This window comes from Myotis lucifugus, unplaced genomic scaffold (genome assembly GCF_000147115.1).
Source record: "Myotis lucifugus unplaced genomic scaffold, Myoluc2.0 scaffold_460, whole genome shotgun sequence".
NCBI classification, from domain to species: domain Eukaryota; kingdom Metazoa; phylum Chordata; class Mammalia; order Chiroptera; family Vespertilionidae; genus Myotis; species Myotis lucifugus.
Window position 1 is genome coordinate 313854 of NW_005871508.1, and position 20876 is coordinate 334729.

At 47.3% G+C, this 20876-nt stretch overlaps 1 protein-coding gene across 4 annotated transcripts in view; it reads right to left on the bottom strand.

Moving 5' to 3' along the window:
* FTO (FTO, alpha-ketoglutarate dependent dioxygenase) overlaps positions 1-20876 on the bottom strand; it is a 243524-nt gene that overhangs the window by 202726 nt on the left and 19922 nt on the right. For 3 of the 4 annotated variants that reach the window (XM_006103062.3, XM_023744388.1, XM_023744389.1), the window contains exon 2: positions 19447-19512. The exons of the other annotated variant lie outside the window; for it this stretch is intronic. In XM_006103062.3, coding sequence (XP_006103124.1) covers positions 19447-19512 — 66 coding nt within the window. The remainder of the gene's footprint in view (positions 1-19446; positions 19513-20876) is intronic. 4 annotated transcript variants of the gene reach the window in all.

The window sequence follows — 20876 nt, forward strand, 5'->3', positions numbered from 1 at the left end:
TTACCGACCTCCACCAGGCCATGACATAAAAGCCAGCATGTGTTTATGTTACACACAAGTGCAGTCCGAAGAAGCTCAGAAGCCGGTTAATATAAACCCGTCCCGGGCAGAAAGCAGCCCTTTAGACGGAGGTGAAGCTGTGACCTTCCCAACTATTTCCGCAGAATGTGCGACCCATCACGTCCCGGAGCGGGGTGGAGATGTGAGGTGTTGGTAAGTACCCCTGTTAGTGAGCCATCCTGCTAATTATTACACCAAATAAGCCCGGCTAACAGGCCGTGGCCAGCAGAGGGGCATGTTCCGGGGCGTTAAATGGCTGCCTCGGGTGGAGATGAATATATTACACTATGCCCTCCACCAATAAAACAATCTCTCTGACACCTCGAAGCCCGGCGGCTGGAGCCAGACCAGGAGTGTTCCCCGGGCCTGGCTGCGCGGAGACGGATCTTCAGTGCCACCTACTGACTCGCACATTTTAACTTTCGGAGTTTGGGCAACTGGCCGTGTTTTTCACCCCGGCCTGGGAGCAGGAAAAGGAAATGGGGGTGGGGAGGAGGGGGCGAAGAAGTGGAATTCTGAGCGCTCCTCAAACTTAAACACTTTTTAAAGCATGCACACATTTTCTTCTCTTTTCCCCACCTCTGCATTCCTCAATAACCACTGAGTAGGGATGTCTCAACCTAAACTCTAAAACCCGATCAAAGGCTCCCACTCCATCCGTTGCTTTCCGGAAATGGACTTTACTTTGCCAGTCCTCTTCTGGCGGGAAACGTCTTAGAAAGGAAACCTGAAGAGTGTCCAGGGTAGGAAAAGATAGCAGGGGGTGGTCAACGAAGACTTAAGTGGAAGTAAAGGCTCTGAATCCAGAAGACGTTTTAGGAAAAACAGCGAACGGTACAGTGTACCTGAGCATGACGGCAGTGGTTTAAAAAGTGGGAAAGCTTACCGACCGGTAGCAAGAGATGCGACAGTAACTTTGAGGCGCTCCATTCCTCCCTGGGAACCAGAATCACTGTTCCCATCGAGGCTGTTTCCAGGCCGCTGATTTCTGACATTGCATCCGACGGGCACACTGGACCTTGCACACGAGTTTAGTGTGTGCCCCAGACATCACCACTGCCCCAGAAATCCCTGTCTTTCTCATGCCAACGGTTTAGTGAGCAGATCGGGCCCAACTTGCTGCAGAGGCAGTAATGAACGAAGCCAAGCCACTGACTCATGGAGCTGACATTCTCAGGGAGGGAGACAGAAAAAATGTCTAGTAGGTTAGACGACAGTAAGTGACATAGAGAGAAATAAAAGAGGGTCAAGGGAACGGAGAATGGCAACAGGCAATGAGATGGTGTTATTTTAGAATAATCAGAGAAAGCCTCTTGAGAATGTCATGTGTAAGTAGAGACACAAAAGGAAGTGAGGGAACCAGCCTCGCAGATATCTGGGGGCAGAAGGTTCTAAGCGAGAACAGCAAGTGCAAAGGCCCTGGGGCAGGCAGCACTCGCCTGGTTTGAGGAACAGAAAAAGGCCGGTTTGGGTAGGTTAGGAGGAAGGAGGAGAAGCTTATTAGGAGAGGAAATCAGAGAGGATGTTGGGGGTCAGATCAGATAAAGGGCTTTTTTTAATACTGAGATATAATTTATATACTACGCAATTGCCATTTTAACATGCACAATGCAGAGTGTATATTCAGAGTTATGCGATCATCACAACTTAATTTGAGAACATTTTCGTTACACCAAAAAGAAGCCCTGTACCCGTTAGCAGTCACACCTCTCTCCTCTCTCCCCTCTCCCCAGCTTCTGACAACCACTCCTCTACTTCCTGTCTCTGCGGCTTTGCCCATTCTGGATACGGAATCGCATCACCTGTGGCCTTTGTCACTTTGAGCATACGGTTTTCAACAGTCGCCCACGGTATAATACGTATCATGACATCACCCTTTTTATTGCCAAGTAATATTCTATTGTACGGCTAGACCACATGTTGATGATCCATCCATCATCTTATAACTGACAGGACTGCTTTCACTTTGGGGCTACTGTGCATCATGCTGCTATAAACACTCACCCACACGTTTTGTGTGGGCACACGTTTTCATTTCTCTCGGGTAACCAGAAGTAGAACTGCTGGACGGTACAGTACCTCTCTCTGTTTAACATTCTGAGAAACCATAAGAAGGTTGCAGCAGAGAAGTAACATGATCTGAATTATTTTTTTAAAAGACTCAACATTGGTTGCTGCAGGTAGGGAGGCAAGAAAAAGCAGCCGGGAGACCAGTGAGGAAGGAGTGGCATTGGTCCAGGAGAGAGATGCTGGCAGCCTGGAGCAGCAGGGCAGGAGGAGGGGTTGTGGGAAGTGGATGGGTCCTAAATACATTCTGAAGACTTCTAGAAGCAACAGAGCTTGCTAATCGATGAGAGGAAGACCATGAAAGGCAGAGATAGGGATGTCTCTGTTTACTACTGATCACTGTTTTATGGGCATGAAACACATTGTTATTACGTTCAAGCCATTATTCAGTATTTTGATATGATCTTTGTTACAACAATAACCTACCCCAACTAATATAAACCCACAGTGCTGGCCCGACACAATGCCTACAGTCCCACAGATAAATGGCCCTGGTTAATGATTTACACCTTCATTTTTTTATTTGTGCAATTACTAATTCCTAATGAAAGTAATAGCTAACACTGTGCAGCAGTTACTCTGTGCAAGGTCCGGTTATAAATGCTTTACAGAAATTAACTCGTCTGATCCTCATGATAACCCTGGGTGGTAATGACTGTAATTATCCTCACTTGGTAGATAATGAAACGGAGAGACAGAGAAGCTCAGGAACCTTCCCAAAGTTACACGACTCGTGGGGGGCACAGCCAGGCCTCGACCCAAGCAGCACAGCTGTGGCATCCTCACCTCCGTCAGAACGCTGTCAATGCGGACCGAGAGGCAAAAACCTGAATTCCAGAGCAGCTTGATTTTCTTCTTTCTCCATCGCACGGAGGCAAGACAGATGGACGTAATACAGTGCCACACTAGCTCCCCATGTGTGTCATGTCCTGCTCTTTATTGCCCTTAAAGAGAACTTCAGCGCCGGCCAGCGTGGCTCGGTTGGTCGGAGCGTCGTCCAGCGCACCAAAAGGAGGCGGGTTCGCCCTCGCCATTTTTGCTCAGTGGATAGAGCGTCGTCCTGTGGACTGAAGGGTCCCGGGTTCGATTCCGGTCAAGGGCACATGCCCAGGTTGCAGGCTCAGACCCCAGGGGAGGGCATGCAGGAGGCAGCCGATCGATGATTCTCTCATCATTGATGTTTCTATCTCTCCCTCTCCCTTCCTCTCTGAAATCAATAAAAATATATATATTTTTAAAAATGTGGCGGATTCAATTCCCGTTCAGGGCACATACTCAGGTTGTGCATTCAATATCCAGTTGGGGCGCATATGGGAGGTAACTGAGAGATCAATAGATGTTTCTCTCTCTCTCTCTCTCTCTCTCTCTCTCTCTCTTTCTCTCTCTCAAATAAAATTAAAAAGAGTGTCAGCTACAGTTATGATTAGCTCTCTCTAAGTCCTGATTTTAAAAGGCATCCACTGCCCATGTGGAGAGGTGAGTCCAAAAGTCAGCCGGAATCATAGACTCACTTTCACAAAGAATGCAAACATGGTCTCCGAGACCAGCTGACAAGTGAATCTGTACTTTTCCAGAGAAGCCGGTTCACGTCACTGTGGCTCCATGAGCTGCACATGAGAAGAGGACACCAAATCCACAGCCCCCCGGGGCGGCCCAGGGAGAGGGGAGCAGATGCACTTGAGGGGGAGTTCAAACCCTCAAACCCGGCCGAGAACACTGCTCTGATTCAAAGTCAACAAAGAGGCGAGGCAAGTTTTGACACGGACAAGACATGTGAGACCAGATAAAAGCAGCAGCCTCGCCAGCGGGCCACAAGTCTAGGTTGAAGGCATATTTCAGATGACTCATAAACCACCCCAAAGTGACTCTGCCCTCACAAGCCAAACAGAGGCCAGGCCATCGCTCCACTGAGGAGGACGCCTGTCCACTCACCATGGTCCTGCCACGCAGAGCTGCCCCTCTGTGCAGCAACCGAGACTTTACAAGAAGCCTAAGGTCCCTGTGGCATCATCTACTAGGATAAGAAATAACTATTTCAGCCCGGCCAGCGAGGCTCAGTGGTTGAGCGTCAACCTATGAACCAGGAGGTCACGGTTCGATTCCCGGTCAGGGCACATGCCCGGGTTGTGGGCTCCATCCCCAGTGTGGGGCATGCAGGAGGAAGCCCATCAATGATTCCCTCTCATCACTGATGTTCCTATCTCTCTCTCCTTCTCCCTTCCTCTCTGAAATCAATAAGAAATATGTTTTTTTAAAAAAGAAATAACTATTTCACCTCCTACCTCAAGAGGAGCCACAGCCCCACTTCCCAGCATCATCCCTAAAGGTGGGTATCCCAGCCAGCGGTCATGGTGCTGAGTCAGACGGCATTTACCTGTTCTGTGCCGGGCACTGTTCTAAGAATGTTAATATTTATTATCACTTTCTTTTTTATTGAATTGAGAGAGAGAGAGGAAGGGAGAAAGAGAAGGATGGGGAGAGAGAGGAGAGTGGAGAGAGGAGAGAGAGTGAGAGAGAGAGAGAGAGTGAGAGAGAGAGAGAGTGAGAGAGAGAGAGACATCGATGGCATCCCACTTATTCATAGAGAGAGAGAGAGAGAGAGAGAGACATCGATGGCGTTCCACTTATTCATGCATTCATTGGTTGTTTCTTGTATGTACCCCGTCCAGGGAACGAACCCGCAACCTTGGCTCTAACCAACTAAGCTACCTGGCCAGGGCCTTATTATCTCTTCAAACTGCAAAGAATTTAAAACCTGAGGCCTATCTGGCAACTAACAAAGAAGTTAGGCCGATGCGGAAACGGCCAAAATTCAAGCGCCCCCTTTTGAGAGCAACCATGTGAAGGAGAAGGGACGGAAGGACGTCAGGTACTCAGACCATTTGAGAAAAGGCACAGAAGCGGCTGTGGTATCCCAGGTGCAGAAGGAAATGCCAGGGATGGTAGTCCCTGGGCATCTACCTGAGTATCACACTGTGTGCCTAGGCCTGTGCTGGGTATGGTGGCTGACGGAGAAGGAACTTGCAGCCGACATCATCGTGAACAGCAGCTAACATCAGCCGCGCACTGCTGCGTGTCAAGCGATGCTATCTATCCTCAGTGCCTCAGCCTGTAGTAATATTACCCCTCAAATCCACCCCGAGAACAATCCAGCCAGAATGTTCAGACACAGGGGGAAAGATGTCTTATTACAACAGCAAGTCAAAACTTTTATACGGAACTGTTATTTTTTGAATGATTCCCGGGGATTCCTTATGTACTTTAGGCCGGGAAGCAATGTCTCCCTTGACTGTCATTACATTTTTCCAGCTCTCCTCAGAAGCTGACTCGTAAACGTGATGAAACCGAACCCGCAGAAGGAGCCTGTTGGACGCATCACGCCACGGGGACCGCAGGAAATCCACTTTCCTGATGAGACGTGAACGCCGAGGAGCCCCCTGGGCTTCGTCATGACACCTTGGAGAGAGGCACCGTCCCTGGTTTTTAAAAAATACCCATAAAGTGAGCCTTGCTCCAGAGCAGCAGTGGAAAAACAGAGGAGGACGCCCAGTCACCACATCGTAATAGGAAGTTTCAGAGCAAAACATTCAACGCGAATGCCAAACGGTGTCAAAACTAGCCTTCAGCCGAAACCGGTTTGGCTCAGTGGATAGAGCGTCGGCCTGCGGACTGAAAGGTCCCGGGTTCGATTCCGGTCAAGGGCATGTACGTTGGTTGCGGGCACATCCCCAGTGGGAGATGTGCAGGAGGCAGCTGGTCGATGTTTCTCTCTCATCGATGTTTCTAACTCTCTATCCCTCTCCCTTCCTCTCTGTAAAAAATCAATAAAATATATTTTTAAAAAAACAAACTAGCCTTCAATCGTGGGAGTTCAGATGTCCCAGATCACCAGCATCACACTGGCCTCTACATCTCCGGGCCTTCCATCCTCCTAAGAACAAAAGCGCCCCCACCTGGAAGGTCAGATTAAGGTAACAGGCGGGATTGAGCCATCCATCAGGCAAAATGAATGCCTCTGGACAGTGCCGAGACTAAACAGGGCCGAGAATCCTAAGAAAAACAGCACTTCGCACCGCAGAGGTCAGCAGCGAGGCCTGACCCGGCGGGGACGGACCCTGTGGCGGCCGGGCGATAAGGCGGCCCTGCGAATTCTCATCAGACGCTTAATCAATATCACCCCTTAGCACCCGAGCTGCTCCCGGAAAGTCAATATGCCTTTATTCTAAGCGGCAGGAGGAGCGCTGCGATTATCTTGCTCCTGACCGGCCTGTCATGGAAAATCTGGCTCACGGGGCGTGTCATCTGCTCCCTTGGCCTTGAAGGAAGGCGCTTGTGGGGCTCGGGACCGGCTGGCACCACATCCCGAGGGCAGAAGAGGTGAGGGAACAGCACTTGGGGTCGGGGAGGCTGGGGCTTGAGGCTTCATCACGGCCTAAGGAGCAATGCTTCCTGCAGAGGAGGGCTCCAGGGCTTAAAACCTCCATCTCTGTGCTGGTGACTCTCCAACTGTGTCCAAAGGAAAGCACCTGTGTCACACCCCCAACCGCCCCTTCCTTCATCTTCTGATCTCGCGAAATGACCACCTTCCGGTCCATAAGGCACAGAGGTGGGGGTTCCCCTTGATTCCTCAAGTCTTTCAAACCCGGTCAGCTAAAATGCATCCTAAATCCTCCCCCTTCTCTCTGCCACCAGGATCGCCACCTGGGTATCTCTGGCTCCCTGGTGTGTCCCCCTGATTCTCCTCTGGCCCTCCAGTCTTCCCCCAGGCAGCGGCCAGAGGGGCCGTTGTAAAATGCAAATCGGACCCGGTCCTCCCACACCTACATCCGATTGGTCCATCTTACGGCCCTCCATGGGCTCCCATGGAGCTGGGAATAAAACCTAAGTCTTTACCACGGCCGAAAGGCCCTGATGTGATCCTGGCTTCGTTCCTTCTCCCTTTGGTCTCTTTTTCTTAAATTCTGGCCACTGACCTGTTGCTCCTGCAGGCAAAGCCCATGAGAACCTCCATTCGAATCTCACACCGAAACCCACCTCAATCATTGTCATGCCACACTGTTTATCTCCAAGAGACACAGGTCTTATTTATTTGTTATCTTCACTATGGTTTACGTGTTACTGCCTTCCTTCCTCTAACAGAATGTCCACCTCCGTGAGAGGAGGGGCTTGGGTCTGTGTGTCACCCCTGAAAAGCCAGAGTATAGGACAGCACGGAGCATGTGACAGGTTAATATCTGCTGCATCAATGCATGGGTGGCACCTAGAAATCTGTTGTTGGTACATATCATGTTAAAAGTATCAGCAATGGCCCGGCCAGCGTGGTTGAGCATCAACCTATGAACCATGAGGTCACGGTTCAATTCCCGGTCAGAGCACAGGCCCAGGTTGTGGGCTCCATCCCCAGTGGGGAGCTTGCAGAAGGCAGCTGATCCATGATTCTCTCTCATCATTGATGTTTCTATCTCTCTCTCCCTCTCCTTCCCTCTCTCTGTAAAATCAATAAAAACATAAAAAAATAAATAAACATACCAATATTATCCACTTCAACTGTTTCCATTTGTGGCTTAATACATCCTTTCACAAATAGGCCTGTACCACATTGCACCGATCCTGGGTCTTTAGACTATAAACGCCTTTGCATGCAATGGGTTCCCGCGTGACACACAGTATACGCTCCTTTCGAAGTCCCCTGATGTATAACCGACAGACAAGCTATTACAGCTGCAAAGGGGAGTCTCACCAACGTTTCCCTTCCAACATGATTAACCTTGACTTTACCAGTGACAGAAACTTGTCAATTTAGGTCAATGTGATCATGGGGACAAATAATGTGGTTTAGCATAATGCACATCAAACGCCCGGGAAGCTCGTGACAGGTACCAAAGGCCAGGAAGCCAAAGGATCCCTCTGACAGGCCCATGTCTACGGTCAATCTGAGCCTCCTTGTTAGCACGCGGTTTGGTTCTTCCTTCGACCACTGAAAAGCAAAATCATGACATAAAAATACCCCCAAACACAATCTGCGGGGGGTGGAGGGGGGGTTACATAAATCATGAGTAAAATTATTTGTCAACCTTTATTCAACAACAATAAATCTTTTCAATAATACTATGAAATCTAAAAGGGCTTATCTCTACAAGAAACATTTACGTACCAAATACTGGGCAGAGGGGGCAAAAGAAAGTGGTTCCTTTCAGCCCTTCTCTATACTGGAAGATCCTAGGAATTTCTCTAAGGGCATCAGCTCAGATAAACATCTTCCGGGCCTTTTCTAGTATGCCGTCCGACACTTCTTCCTTCTGTTATTTGTTTTCTCTGGATCTTTATTAAGTAAATTCACCACGGGACAATTTAAAATGACGGAAAAAGAAATAAATCACTCATTCTGTGTGAAAGGAAGAGCATATTAGGCTACTTGGTTCCTTGATATTTAAGCCTCTGTTTTTACAGATAATAGAATAAGGGCGGCTTGATGGCGTCAAATCACGAGATGTTGATTAAATTAAAACTTTAAGCTTGTTGTGGCAAGAAACCATGACTTTTTGGTCTCTTTTAAGGGCCGTTTAAAACTTGGCTTTGCCCTGGCAGGGCAGCTCAGTTGATTAGAGCGTCATCCACATACACCAAGGCTGTGGGTTCGATCCTCGGTCAGGACACATTAAAGAATCAACCAAGGAATGTATAAATGAGTGGAACAACTAATCGCTTGCTCTCTCGCTCTCTCTCTCTCTCCCCTCCTCCTCTCCCCCCCCAACCTTCCTCTCTCTAAAATAAATTTAAAAATAAAACATAAAAACTTGGCTCTTCGTAAGGCTAATGTCTACAAAAGCAGCCTTGCTTTTGTGAAAAGGTCCCGCAAACAACAAAATATCACCAAATCAATACTCTTCTTCTCATTCCTTATTTGCCTTTCTGCCTTTCTTTCCCTCTCTCTTTTTTATTTTCCTGTTTTGCTTTTAAGATCAGAGAGTGTGAGTTGTATGGCATCAGGTTCAACCCCAAACGATAAAAACCCACAGGCTCCTTCCTCCCCACCCGGGCCCCGTCTCGGGCGTAAATATTTCATGGTGTGACCATCACTCACTCGGTGCTTACACTGTCTGATCGAGCCTCTGTTTCTGGCTGTGGGATACCCTGGAGGATAGCGCTTTTCCCCGTCTGCTGCTCAGTCGCATAAAACCCTTGCTTCTCAAAGGTACTTCCAAGTTCAATAATTTATTAAACACCGCGCTGGGGCCAGCAAGCACTCGCCGAGATGCATAACCAAGGACTACGGGGCACTATTAGAGAGTGTCGTTGATTAAAAAGGTCGACGTTAGAGAAAATGACAGCGTTGTTACTTATACAAGAGAAGCAGACTCAGGACAATGGATGCTGTCCAACGCTAAAGGGCAAGAGCGCTAAAATACACGGAAGTGCCTGGTTGCAGGTAACAGTCATCAAGCAAACACATGGTGAATAGGCTCTCTACAGAAGCCTAATATCAGAACTCCAGTCCCAGGGTTCCCCTTTCTCCCCACTATCACTACCCCCACTTCTCCTCTTTCTAAATGCAACGTAGAACTGTACCATGTCAGGAAAATACTTCTGAAGCTGCAATGTAGTGATGACATTTATACCTTAACGATGGGACTCCCAAAGTCTACTCATCATTATTCTTCCCTCCTACCGATCTCTGAGCAATAGGCTGAGAAGACACTGAGAGAGAATCACATATCCGTAACACGTATAAAAGCGAAGTAATAAAAACTTGAGTGGCATCCTCTGATCAGCAAGTGTTTGTTGAACTCAGGTTCACCAGGAGCCATAGTAGATACTTAAGAGACTGAAACATCACCTGGTGTTCACGGGCTACAACATGTGGGTGACAAAGTGCACACCGCATGTCTAGAGGAAGTCCCGAAACAGCGAAGAATTCGTTGCACGTTGAGCAGGAGTCTCGGAAGGACCAGGTATTTCAGAGAAGGTCGAAAGAAGCCCAGTGGTCAAGGAAGATGTAAGGAGCAAAGGGTTCTGACATATTAAACTTTGTTTTCTTACTTTGACTTCCAAATAAACCTTAGGGGGGAAAAAACTCTGATACCCAAATTAATGATTGACACAGCAGGTTAACTCCCATCTCAACATGGCAGATACCAACCAAGCGCTTAGCTCCCTCACAAAACCTAACTGAAATGCCGGTGAAGACGCGGAAACAAAACAACAAACCCACACATCTTCGGGGACAAAGAGAATGAGAGAGGAGATCAGGGCAGATGAAAGACATCAACCCCACACTTGGGAAGACGAAAAGGGAGTGAATGTTCGCTAACATAACGAAGCCTGCTGGCAGGGCCGGGGTCGAGGGAGAAAGGGGAAAACCAATAAGTAGTGAGCGGATTCACACCTCCATCCCCAGAAGGGTCAGGAGTTCCAGCTACCTCTGAAGGCAGGTGTATTTCAGAAGTGGAGCCGGGGGAAGCAAATATGGTATATTTGGACCATATGGGTTTTAAATTTCAATTAGCAGACAGTTCTTTACAATGAAGAACTTGGGAATAAAAACCCACATTTTCAACTTCTTTCAAAAAATCAGAGTATCTGCAAACACATTCGCACGCGGCAGCGAAGTTGCCACCGGCCCCTTTCGGTAGGACTTGTCTCTCCCACTCCTCCAGGGGCACCACCAGTCCCTGCTGTCCCTCCTAACCCGAGGCCGAATTGTAGCTTTCATCCATCTCACCCCCATCATCCCCGGGAGGGAGGAACATTTTAAGATTCCTGCTGCAATGAGATGTGACTGCAAGGGGGGTGGGGGGGGGCATCTGTAAAATGTATTTGGAGTCATTTTATTTGGAGGTATCCTGGGAAAAGGCTGAATAATGCAATGAAACAGTAAGATAAGGCCAAGTACACCCCGCGCTCAGAAACAGCGGACAAGGGACACCTGGTACAGTTCATCTCTCAGGAAGAAAGCAGCACTCGGGATCCCAGCACCTCACCCTCAGCACCGCCACCTTCATCCCTTCTCAAAGGGCCAAATGCCAAAGACCCAGATTTCAGCTGCATAAGATGGGGGGTGCGGGGGGAGAGAAAAGAAGGGGTTGTCCTTTACATCCCTAAACAGGAAAGAAATCATAACGCTTTATAGGATAAAGACGGATCAAGTTCTAAATTCATAGACTTATAAAAGCCCTAAAGGCTCTTTCCTTAGATAATATACTTGATATAGATATATATATATCTCCATTCTATGAATGACATGGCCAAGCTTAGCAAACACTTCAGGGAAATACCTAGAAGTTTCCAAACACTGTTTAAATGACTTTTTGAAACACAAAATGATCAGCTATTCAAAATATCCAGTGACATCTTTTTTTTTTTTTTTCTGGTTGGAAACAGAGATCTCACTCAGCTGTAACAGTGACTCTGGGCTGGATACCTATTAGCTAAAAACAACAATGCCACAGGGCCTGCTCTGCGATTAACAGCCCTGCCATTCATCCTTTAAATGTCTATCTCCTTCGGTCACCATTTTATTGTAGTTAAACAGCAACTAGTGTGTGACCGAGCGCGTTCGCATGCTCGGGGCGCACAAAGAGCGCCCTGTTCTGGTCTCCAGCCCCATGGACTTTCACGCGTGTGAACAAAAGACAAGATCCTGCCGTTCTTCACATGAGAAGGCAAGAAACAGCCAGGGAAGACGTGGCCCCGAGAGCCTCACGCTGGGTTCCCTTTACAGATGCAAATGAGAACAAGTGAACCAAATAACTGCTTTTCTCTTTCCGGAGTTTTTAAAAAGTCCCGAAAAAGAGGCATCGCCTTGAAAAGAGCTGTGTTAATAACCACTTGCAACCCAGGAGAGGTCACATGGTACATGGTCTCTGACCCAGGTGACATTAGAGGGAGGAGGGCCTAAAGCCAGGGAGCCCGGCAAATAGAAATAGCAGTGGAATCAGGCAAGGGAACTGGGAGCACTGTGTTCAGACACTCGAAACCTGAAATTTAAAAAAAAAAAACCCAAGCCCGTAAGAAAGGAGATGAAGCCCAACTGGCGTGGCTCAGTGGTTGAGTGTCAACCTAGGAACCAGGAGGTCACGGTTCGGTTCCCGGGTCGGGGCACATGCCCGGGTTGTGGGTTCCATCCCCAGTGTGGGGCGTGCAGGAGGCAGCCGATTCATGATTCTCTCTCATCACTGATGTTTCTGTCACTCTCTCCCTCCCCTTTCCTCTCTGAAATCAATAAAAATATATTTTTTTTAAAAAAGGAGATGAAGTTGAATCTCTATGGAAAGAAGCTGTAGCTGCCCCCTGCCCCCCAACACACACACACACACACACACACACACACACACGCACACACACACAGGAAGAGAGGGCGCCCTGACCACATCTTACAGAAAGCCCTTGAGATCCGTCCTGCTTATCATTTTCCTAAATGAGTTATTTTCTGCCCCAGCCTTCTTGCTCATCTATCTCTCCCGTATCTTTCCTATTAATATATCTCTCGTGTCGTTCGTTCTTACATAAATTAATGCATTATCTTTTTCTGTAGGTTGTTTCAATTTTAGGGGTTGAAAGAAGGAAGGGTGAGAGATCTGTTTAAATTTTGACATTAATATTTAGGAACGAGAGAAGGATATCTCGGGGCTCGGGGTTTATCTCCTCTTCGGCAACGTGCAGAAACCGTGTGTTATCCAGGATTAGGCCTGGCTGCAAGTGACAGAAAATCCAAACTGACAGTGGATTTAACCAGGCCGATAGGACTGGCCCGCACGCTGCCCATCGGAACGCAGCGCTTACATTTCAGGCAGCGGGATGAAAGGACGGGCCTACGCAGAAAGGGGCAAAGGATACACTGGGCTTTCTGTTCGGGACACGGCAGGACAGATCTTCTTCCTTAGTCACATGGCCACACCTAGCTGCAGGGGAAGCTGGGAAATGCACTCTGTATTCCAGGCAGCGGGTTCCCTGAAAAATCCATGATAGAGGCAGCGAGAAGGCATCTGGGAGTTCACGTGCAGTCTCTACCACAAGGAGGTTTCCAAGTTTGATAAGAGTAGAAATAGTGATGGTTTCAGGCAAAAAAAAAAAAAAAATCCTCATCAGGCCCGGTCAGCATGGCTCAGTGGTTGAGCATTGACCTATGAACCAGGAGGTCATGGTTCGATTCCCGGTCGGGGCGCGTGCCTGGCTTGCAGGCTCCATCCCCAGTGTGGGGCCTGCAGGAGGCAGCCGGTCAATGATTCTCTCTCATCATTGATGCTTCTAGCTTTCTCTCCCTCTCCTTTCCTCTCTGAAATCAATAAAAATATATATTTGTTAAATTCCTCAGCAGAATAAGAAACTCGCAAATGCTCCAAACAGAAGAGCCACTGAAGTCTATGGATTTGACAATGAAACCTTGGAGTGACTCCCTACCACCCTTGAGGTACCCCTCCATGGTCAGGATCAGTCAGCAGAATATCCTCACGGTCTCTCTCCCGGCGGAGTGAGTGTCCCGTTCCTGGGACTCCCACAGGCCCGAAGGGACGCCCCTCTGGGCCAGGTCAACTGCCCACGTCGCTCGGCCCTGCAGCCCGATCACCTCCCACCATTAAGAAAGAGAGGCCTTTCACATCCGGGGGGCAGATCTCACATAAAGGACATTTGGCGGATGCCCAAAGGTGACAGGGATGAGAGCAGAATAAATAAAGAAGAATGTAGAAGCCAGTTGGGGCAGCCTTTCATTATAGCCCTTTCAAGAGCTATTAATCTTGGTCATAGTCGGCCGGCTCAACATAATTACTCCACCCGGCACATGCGGTGCAGACCAACTAGCAACAGTAGCAGGCCTTTCCTAGGAAAGGTGCACTCTGGCCGGCCGACAGCCACCGGAACCGGGGTTTGTGGGGTTGCTCTAACACAAGCGCCTCCTCAGTCCGACCCGACGCTGACATCGGATGGAGCAATCCCTTCAGCGATGTTGTCGTGCTACCAGGAAGGTGTAGAAGGACCTGGAGGGGTACTGAAAGGCTGCTGGTAGTATTTTACAAGGAGATTTGTCCGTTCCTTTGATGTATAATGAAGGTAAATACAATTTTAAAAATATACAAGCATTATTCTTCCCCCAAAGTATTTCCTTGTTGAGATGTTTTCATGGAGTGCTGTTTACCTTAATTCACCATTCATTTCTAGACTCCCCCTTAAATTCATGGCACCTTGGAACCGGAACGTCGGTTTCGTTTAGAGAGAAAGCTCTGGGCCTGGAATTCTAGGCCACAAATCCAGCTCCGTGTGAAGCAGCCATGCCGTCTCGGAGAAGCCAACAAGCTCTCTGGGCTTCCCCGGGCCCCAGTCTGGCTCAAAAAAGCCATGCGGTTCCTCACCAATGTAACAGCACAAGTGGCATCACGATAATAACGGCAATACTGGTCCAGCTAACCTTGTGAAAGGTGTCAAAGGCCCTACCTGCAAGAGGGATCATAAGAGGCATCACCACAGGGTGTCCTGAAGCCACGGACACTCCCTAACCCAGTTCACCAACAAGCCACACAGGCTGTGGGAGCACACTGACCACCAGGGGGCAGCTCCTGTGTTGAGCACCTGCCCCCTGATGGTCAGTGCGCATCATAGCTACCGGCTGGTTGTCCGGTCATAACGGTCGCTTAGGCTTTTATATATAGATATATAGAGAGATAAGTTTCATTTATCACATCACAGGAGACATTAAAATAATTGTGGGTGATCTGATATTGTCCCTTGCAAGCCACCTTCCCGCCCTGCAGATACACCGCTACCACACAGCTGGGAGAGAAGACTGTAAAAATGACAGCAAGACCATATAATTGTCCATCATTAGCGGCTGGGGGGTGGGGGATGAGTCTTAAAACAAATGATTCCACATGGACGGGAAGGGGCAAGGTTGGTTGCTAAGCTGCAGTATAGAAATCAACTAAAAAAAACACCTTCAAGGTAATATTTGAATGCTAACTAACTACCCTTGAGTTAAAATTCCCAAAAGCAAAAGTGATTTAGATTTGAATCTCCTTTGACTCAGACATTCTACTTACATGCATATATGGATGCACCACATTTTGTTCATCTGCTGATGAACGTTTGCACTGTTAACACCTCTTGGCTATTATGAATGCTGCTGCTATGGAGAAAAGTGTACAAAAAAAGTCTAACCCTGGAAAAGGTTGTCTCTCTCCTATTACTTCTCCCACCCAAACTTTCTCCCCTAAACAGGTAACTACTGCTGAATCTTTCCAGAGATAATGGATCTTTTCGCAAGCATTCTACACAAATGGAAATCCAAGTATTCTGCGCCTTGTTTTTTTAATTTAAGTATATTAAAGATGGTTTCAGCCCTAGCCGGTTTGGCTCAGTGGATAGAGCGTTGCCCTGCGGACTGAAGGGTCCCAGGTTCGATTCTGGTCAAGGGCATGTACCTGGGTTTCGGGCACATCCCCAGTAGGGGGTGTGCAGGAGGCAGCTGAATCAATGTTTCTCTCTCATCGATGTTTCTAACTCTCTATCCCTCTCCCTTCCTCTCTGTAAAAAATCAATAAAATATATATTTTTTTAAAAGATGGTTTCATATTGGCACAGAGAGAACAGTCTCTTGTCAGTGGTGCTGGAGTAGTTCACCGGCTACATCTCCCTTTATCTTTTAACCTGTCCCCTACTGATGGGCATTTAGGTTGTTTCTTATGTTTTGCCACTGCCAATAATGCCACTACAAAATTATTGTACCTGCCTCTGTACATGTATGCCAGTATATTCAGTAGAATAAATTCATGTAAATAGATAGTTGGGTCAAAGGGGGCTTAATATAAATCAAATTTTGCTTCCAGGAGATTTTAATTAAGAAAGGTAAAATATAAGAGATTCCAATCTGACCGTTGCTTGAATAAGAGGGTATAAAATCAGCAGCATCACTAGAAAATGAGCCATCCACTGCATAATAATTTTTGCTAATATCCTTGAGTTAAAATTCACATAAAATTAAATTCACCCATTTAGAATGCACGATTCAATCGTTTTTAGTGTTAGTATGCTCACAGAACTTTGCAACAATTCACCACAACCTACGCGATCTAAGTTTAGAACTTTGTCATCATACCATAGCACATTCCGTATCACAGCATTCACTCTCAATCCCCACCTCACCCCATTTCCAGCCCTCGGCCATCACTAATCTGCTTTCTGTCTCTACAGATTTGTCGGTTACAAACATTTTCTATAAACCGATTCATACAACATTCTGTATTCTGTGTTTGGCTTTCACTTGGTATAAAGCTGTTGAGGCTCATTCATACCGCAGTGTGTATCAAAACCTCATTCCTTTTCACTGCAGTATAATATTCCACTGTGTGGCTACAGGCCATTGTGCTTATCCATTCAGCCCCTAAAGGCCTTTTGGGGTTGGTTTCTATTTGGGGGCTGTTACGAATAATGCTGCTATAAGCATTTGTGTCCGAGTGTTTGTGTGGACATGCTTCCATTTCTTGTGGGTACATACCTATGAGTGAGCAAGTGAGTGGGCAGAAACATGCATAAATTTTTTTTAATGTAAGTGTCACCGGAGGAAAAAGGGGAAACCAAAACATCTACGCCAAACACATTAACCAGAAAACTCTAACAACACTCTGATGCCAGAGTACAAGGTAAGATCTTTAAAACCTTCCAAAATATGACCTCTACTTGATAATAAAAATGAATGTAAAAAGTACATAAATGTCCATACACATTAGGTCAAAACGAACCCACAGCTGTCACCAGCCCAGTACACAGAAGAAACGTTCTGTTGGTTCCAACCGGCGGCCTGACAGGCTCTCCCCTCAGGCCTCCTCCTGGAAAAGTCTCACCTCCTGTGCTCTGTGTGCAACTCCATCCAGTCAACATGCTCTGAACGTGCACCTTGCTTCATGCACCATGACAGGCAGAAATTCATAAAACCCTTGCCTTCTGGTTCTCAAGAAATTCCGATTCTAGTGGGATACTTGTTGATAATTGTATGTGGAGATGTTAAGATATAAACCAAAAAAAGCAAACTTTGTTCTCTACAGGGCCACAGAGCAAATATCTCGGGCTCTGTACACCACATATGGCCCCTAATGAGTATTCTCTGTCTTCTTTTTTTTTTTCTTTACAATCTTTTAGAAACATAAAAACCATTCTTAGCTCAGGGGCCAGAATGGGTATAACACTATGCCCACAGAGAACAATTACATGTGTAACTTTACCAACTACACATGCTGGATACAATTTAAAATTCAAAAATATGTGTTATAATTGCCTCAATTCAATTCTGGCTCTTTTTTTTTTTTTTACTAATTGTTTGCTTATTTCCAAGACTCTGTTAATACCAATGTTATTTCTTCCACAGAGGCCTTGGTAATTGGTGAAATAAACTCTTTTTCTGCCCCTAAGTGGCACCTACCCTCCAATTCCCCACTGAAGCTACATTCTGCAAAGCTAGCTGGGATCTTGTGGAATACCAGGTCCTAATAACACACACACACACACACACACAATCTCTTCCTGTACTAATCCCTCTGTATTAACACAAATGGTCTAAGCTACATGGTGAGCAAACTTCCAAATCTCAGGGGCTTAATACAACAAACAAACTTTCTTACTGTCCAGTGTGGGCCAATGGGAAGCAGAGGTGGGCTCTACTCCACACAGTCATTCATGGATCAGACTATTGGAGACCCCAATACCTGGAACACAGAGCCCCCAAAGGCACTGTGGCAGGGAAAGAGAAAGCATGCAGGTGGCACACTAGCTCTTAAATGTCTTGACTAGGAATGATACCCAGCCCTTCTGCTTCCGTTTCTTTGGTCAGAACTAATCATATGATCCCACCTCACTGCAAGGGAAGCTGGGAATTGTAGTCTTCCCAGTGTGCTCAGAAAGAAGAGCGAGAGCTAAGAGTTGTATACGAAAAGCTCAAGTAGATGCAGGACGCCAGAAATGACCTCACCAAGGCTGGGTGTGCCTCAAGGATCTCAGTCATACACTAGCATATGACTACTAAGGTGTGCTATGTAGACCACTCATGCCGAAATACATCCACGTTCGCCTTAGGCTCTCCAGGCTGGTAAAGCCAGGTCACCATAGCACATTCCTGTCCTCAGTGCAGCAGACATGAACAAGGGTTGCTTACTCATCTCTGGGATTATGTTATCGGGCTTATCTGATAAACAGTTCCAAGATGAATCAAACTTTAGGTTTATCTAAAGCAGCGGTTCTCAACCTGTGGGTCGCGACCCCTTTGGGGGTCGAACGACCCTTTCACAGGGGTCGCCTAAGACCATCGGAAAACACATATATAATTACATATTGTTTTTGTGATTAATCACTATGCTTTCATTATGTTCAATTTGTAACAATGAAATGGGGGTCACCACAGCATGAGAAACAGTATTAAAGGGTCGCGGCATTCGGAAGGTTGAGAACCACTGATCTAAAGCAATATCACACAATGCTACGGAGAGCACATATGCACAGGAATGCATGTCTGAGAACAGGATGAGAATCCAACCGCTAACTGGTCATTTTGACAAAAAAAAAAAAAAAAGACCCTGAGCCCTCCCTCCAGGACCCCATGCCTCTCCTTCACACCCTCCCCTCCCCTGGAGGACACAGCACATAAAGGCTATCTTACCTCTGTGCATCCACAATGCCGCACTCAGTACTGTGTACCTAGTAAGGTGCTCAACAAACACGTCTTTATTTGAATGAAACCATGAAAGGAAGTGACTCAATGAGACGACAGTGGAAGCTGAGTCCTGTTAGCGCATGGCCTCTCCCATAGCAACATTCCAGGGTTAAAAACCTGGGACAGGGGGAGCTGCGCGTTTCCCAGAAGGATCTGGGAGGCATGCGGGGTGGGTAGCCGAGTTGGACTCTGGCTCACAATGCCCCAAGGACACTGACAAATCGCCCAATAATAACCTCTGTGAGTCTCAGATGCCACTCCTCAGCCCGGCTCCAGAAGCGCCAAAGGGAATTATTCATTAGCGAGGGTGAATAACACTGGGTACCACCAGCAGATTGTGTTTGCCTTTGCTGAATTATTCATGAGCGTTTGTGAGCCATGTACAACCCAAAGGGTGTGTTAAACCCATCCAGATTGTGAGGCAATGTTTGTTTTCTTTCAAAAAGATTTTACTTAAAAAAAAAAAAAAATCCCCTCCAAGCTACAGTTCTTGCATTTCAGACCCGTTCTAAATCTGGCTAAACAAGCGGGTGAAGAGTAGCACGCCAAGGCAGAAAGGGGTATCGGGGACCTTATTGAATATGCATCATTATCATGACAGGCAGTCGACTGAACCAATGCTTGTTTACCTGTCCGCGTCTTGCCTTTTCAGATGTTGCGGGGTCAAAGCCAGTAGGAGCTCTACAATGAGATTCCTAGGTGGAGGGAAAGAAAAGTCCTTTGAGTCCTGTCACAGAGCAGATGCAAATTTAATTACAGCGCGTTAAGCTTCCCATCTTGTCTAGGTGTCCTTGGAAAGCAACGGTAAACAACAGACACTGGGCAATCAGGTGTCAGGGGCTCGTTTGATCTGCTCGGAAATGTCACAGATCCCTGCCAGGACCTGAGTTGGGAAGGGGAACAAAGAGAGAGAACAGAGGGTGTTGCAGGCAGACCTTGGGGGGCGAAGGGGGAGGGGGTGCCTGTTGGCGCTGGGGAGGGCTCCCACTTCCCCGCTCCAGCTTTCCAGAGGACGAGCCCCCGCCCTGACAAAGCTCTCTCATCTCACATTTGTTATACATCCCCTCGTGGTCTGCAGAAACCACCGCCACAACTGGGGAGTCCACTGCAGAGGTACTGAGCGCAATCGCATTCCTCGACACTAAGAGAAAGCTGGCATGGGCCAATTTTTTTTTTAAGGCAATTGGACAAATCTGGAAATGAATGCAGAATCTAAATTGAGGTACACGAGAACGTCTCAGCCAGCAGTCTCCAGGAACACCTAGGCCTCGCTGCATGCCCATCTTCTGAGCGCGCCCCTAATGGAATAAGAAGAATGTTCCGTTCTATGAAGCTCCGGGCCTGCGCGGAGCTGTCAAGCGTCCCGCTGTTTCCCTGCTAATGGGAGAGGCATTTGCAGGAGAGTGAGAGGAAGTGGTCCCTGCGTGTACGCGATTTGTAATTCTGCAAAGAGCCCGCAGCCTTCCTGAAGGGTGCCCACATCCAGGGCACACTGATCGCTTTCCCGACACAACTGGATTTCTCTACTCACAGCCAAGCCAGGCTCCCAGGGCTGCTCTCCGCTGAGTTCTTTCACAGGAATTTTAAATGTTATTGACTTTAGTCAAACTCTACCCACTTACCCACTGCTATAATGCTGGAACAATTTCCAAATGGAGTGTGTGTGTGTGGGGGGGGGGGGGGGGTCGGGTTCTGAAAGCAACCAAGCTCTATTAAACGTGGAGCAAATTAACCGAACTTCGATTTCCTCATCTCTAAGAGCAGGGGGGGAATGGCAGCCGCGGAGGGTTCCTGTGAGGATTACAGAGGATCCTCCATGTTAGTTACAGCCAGGATGATTCTATTATAGAACAGGAAAATTAATATTCATAATGCAATCATTATTTGCCTGGCAACATTAGTCCCATGATAATAAATTGCATTAAAATTATTCCTAAAGTTCTCTGCAAACGTTACAATTACTTCATTACCTAACATATCAAGATGAACACAGTCGTTCTCTCCTCCCACTTTACCACCTTCAGTGACGAGAGAGCGGCATCAAGCATTCCCTAGGTTC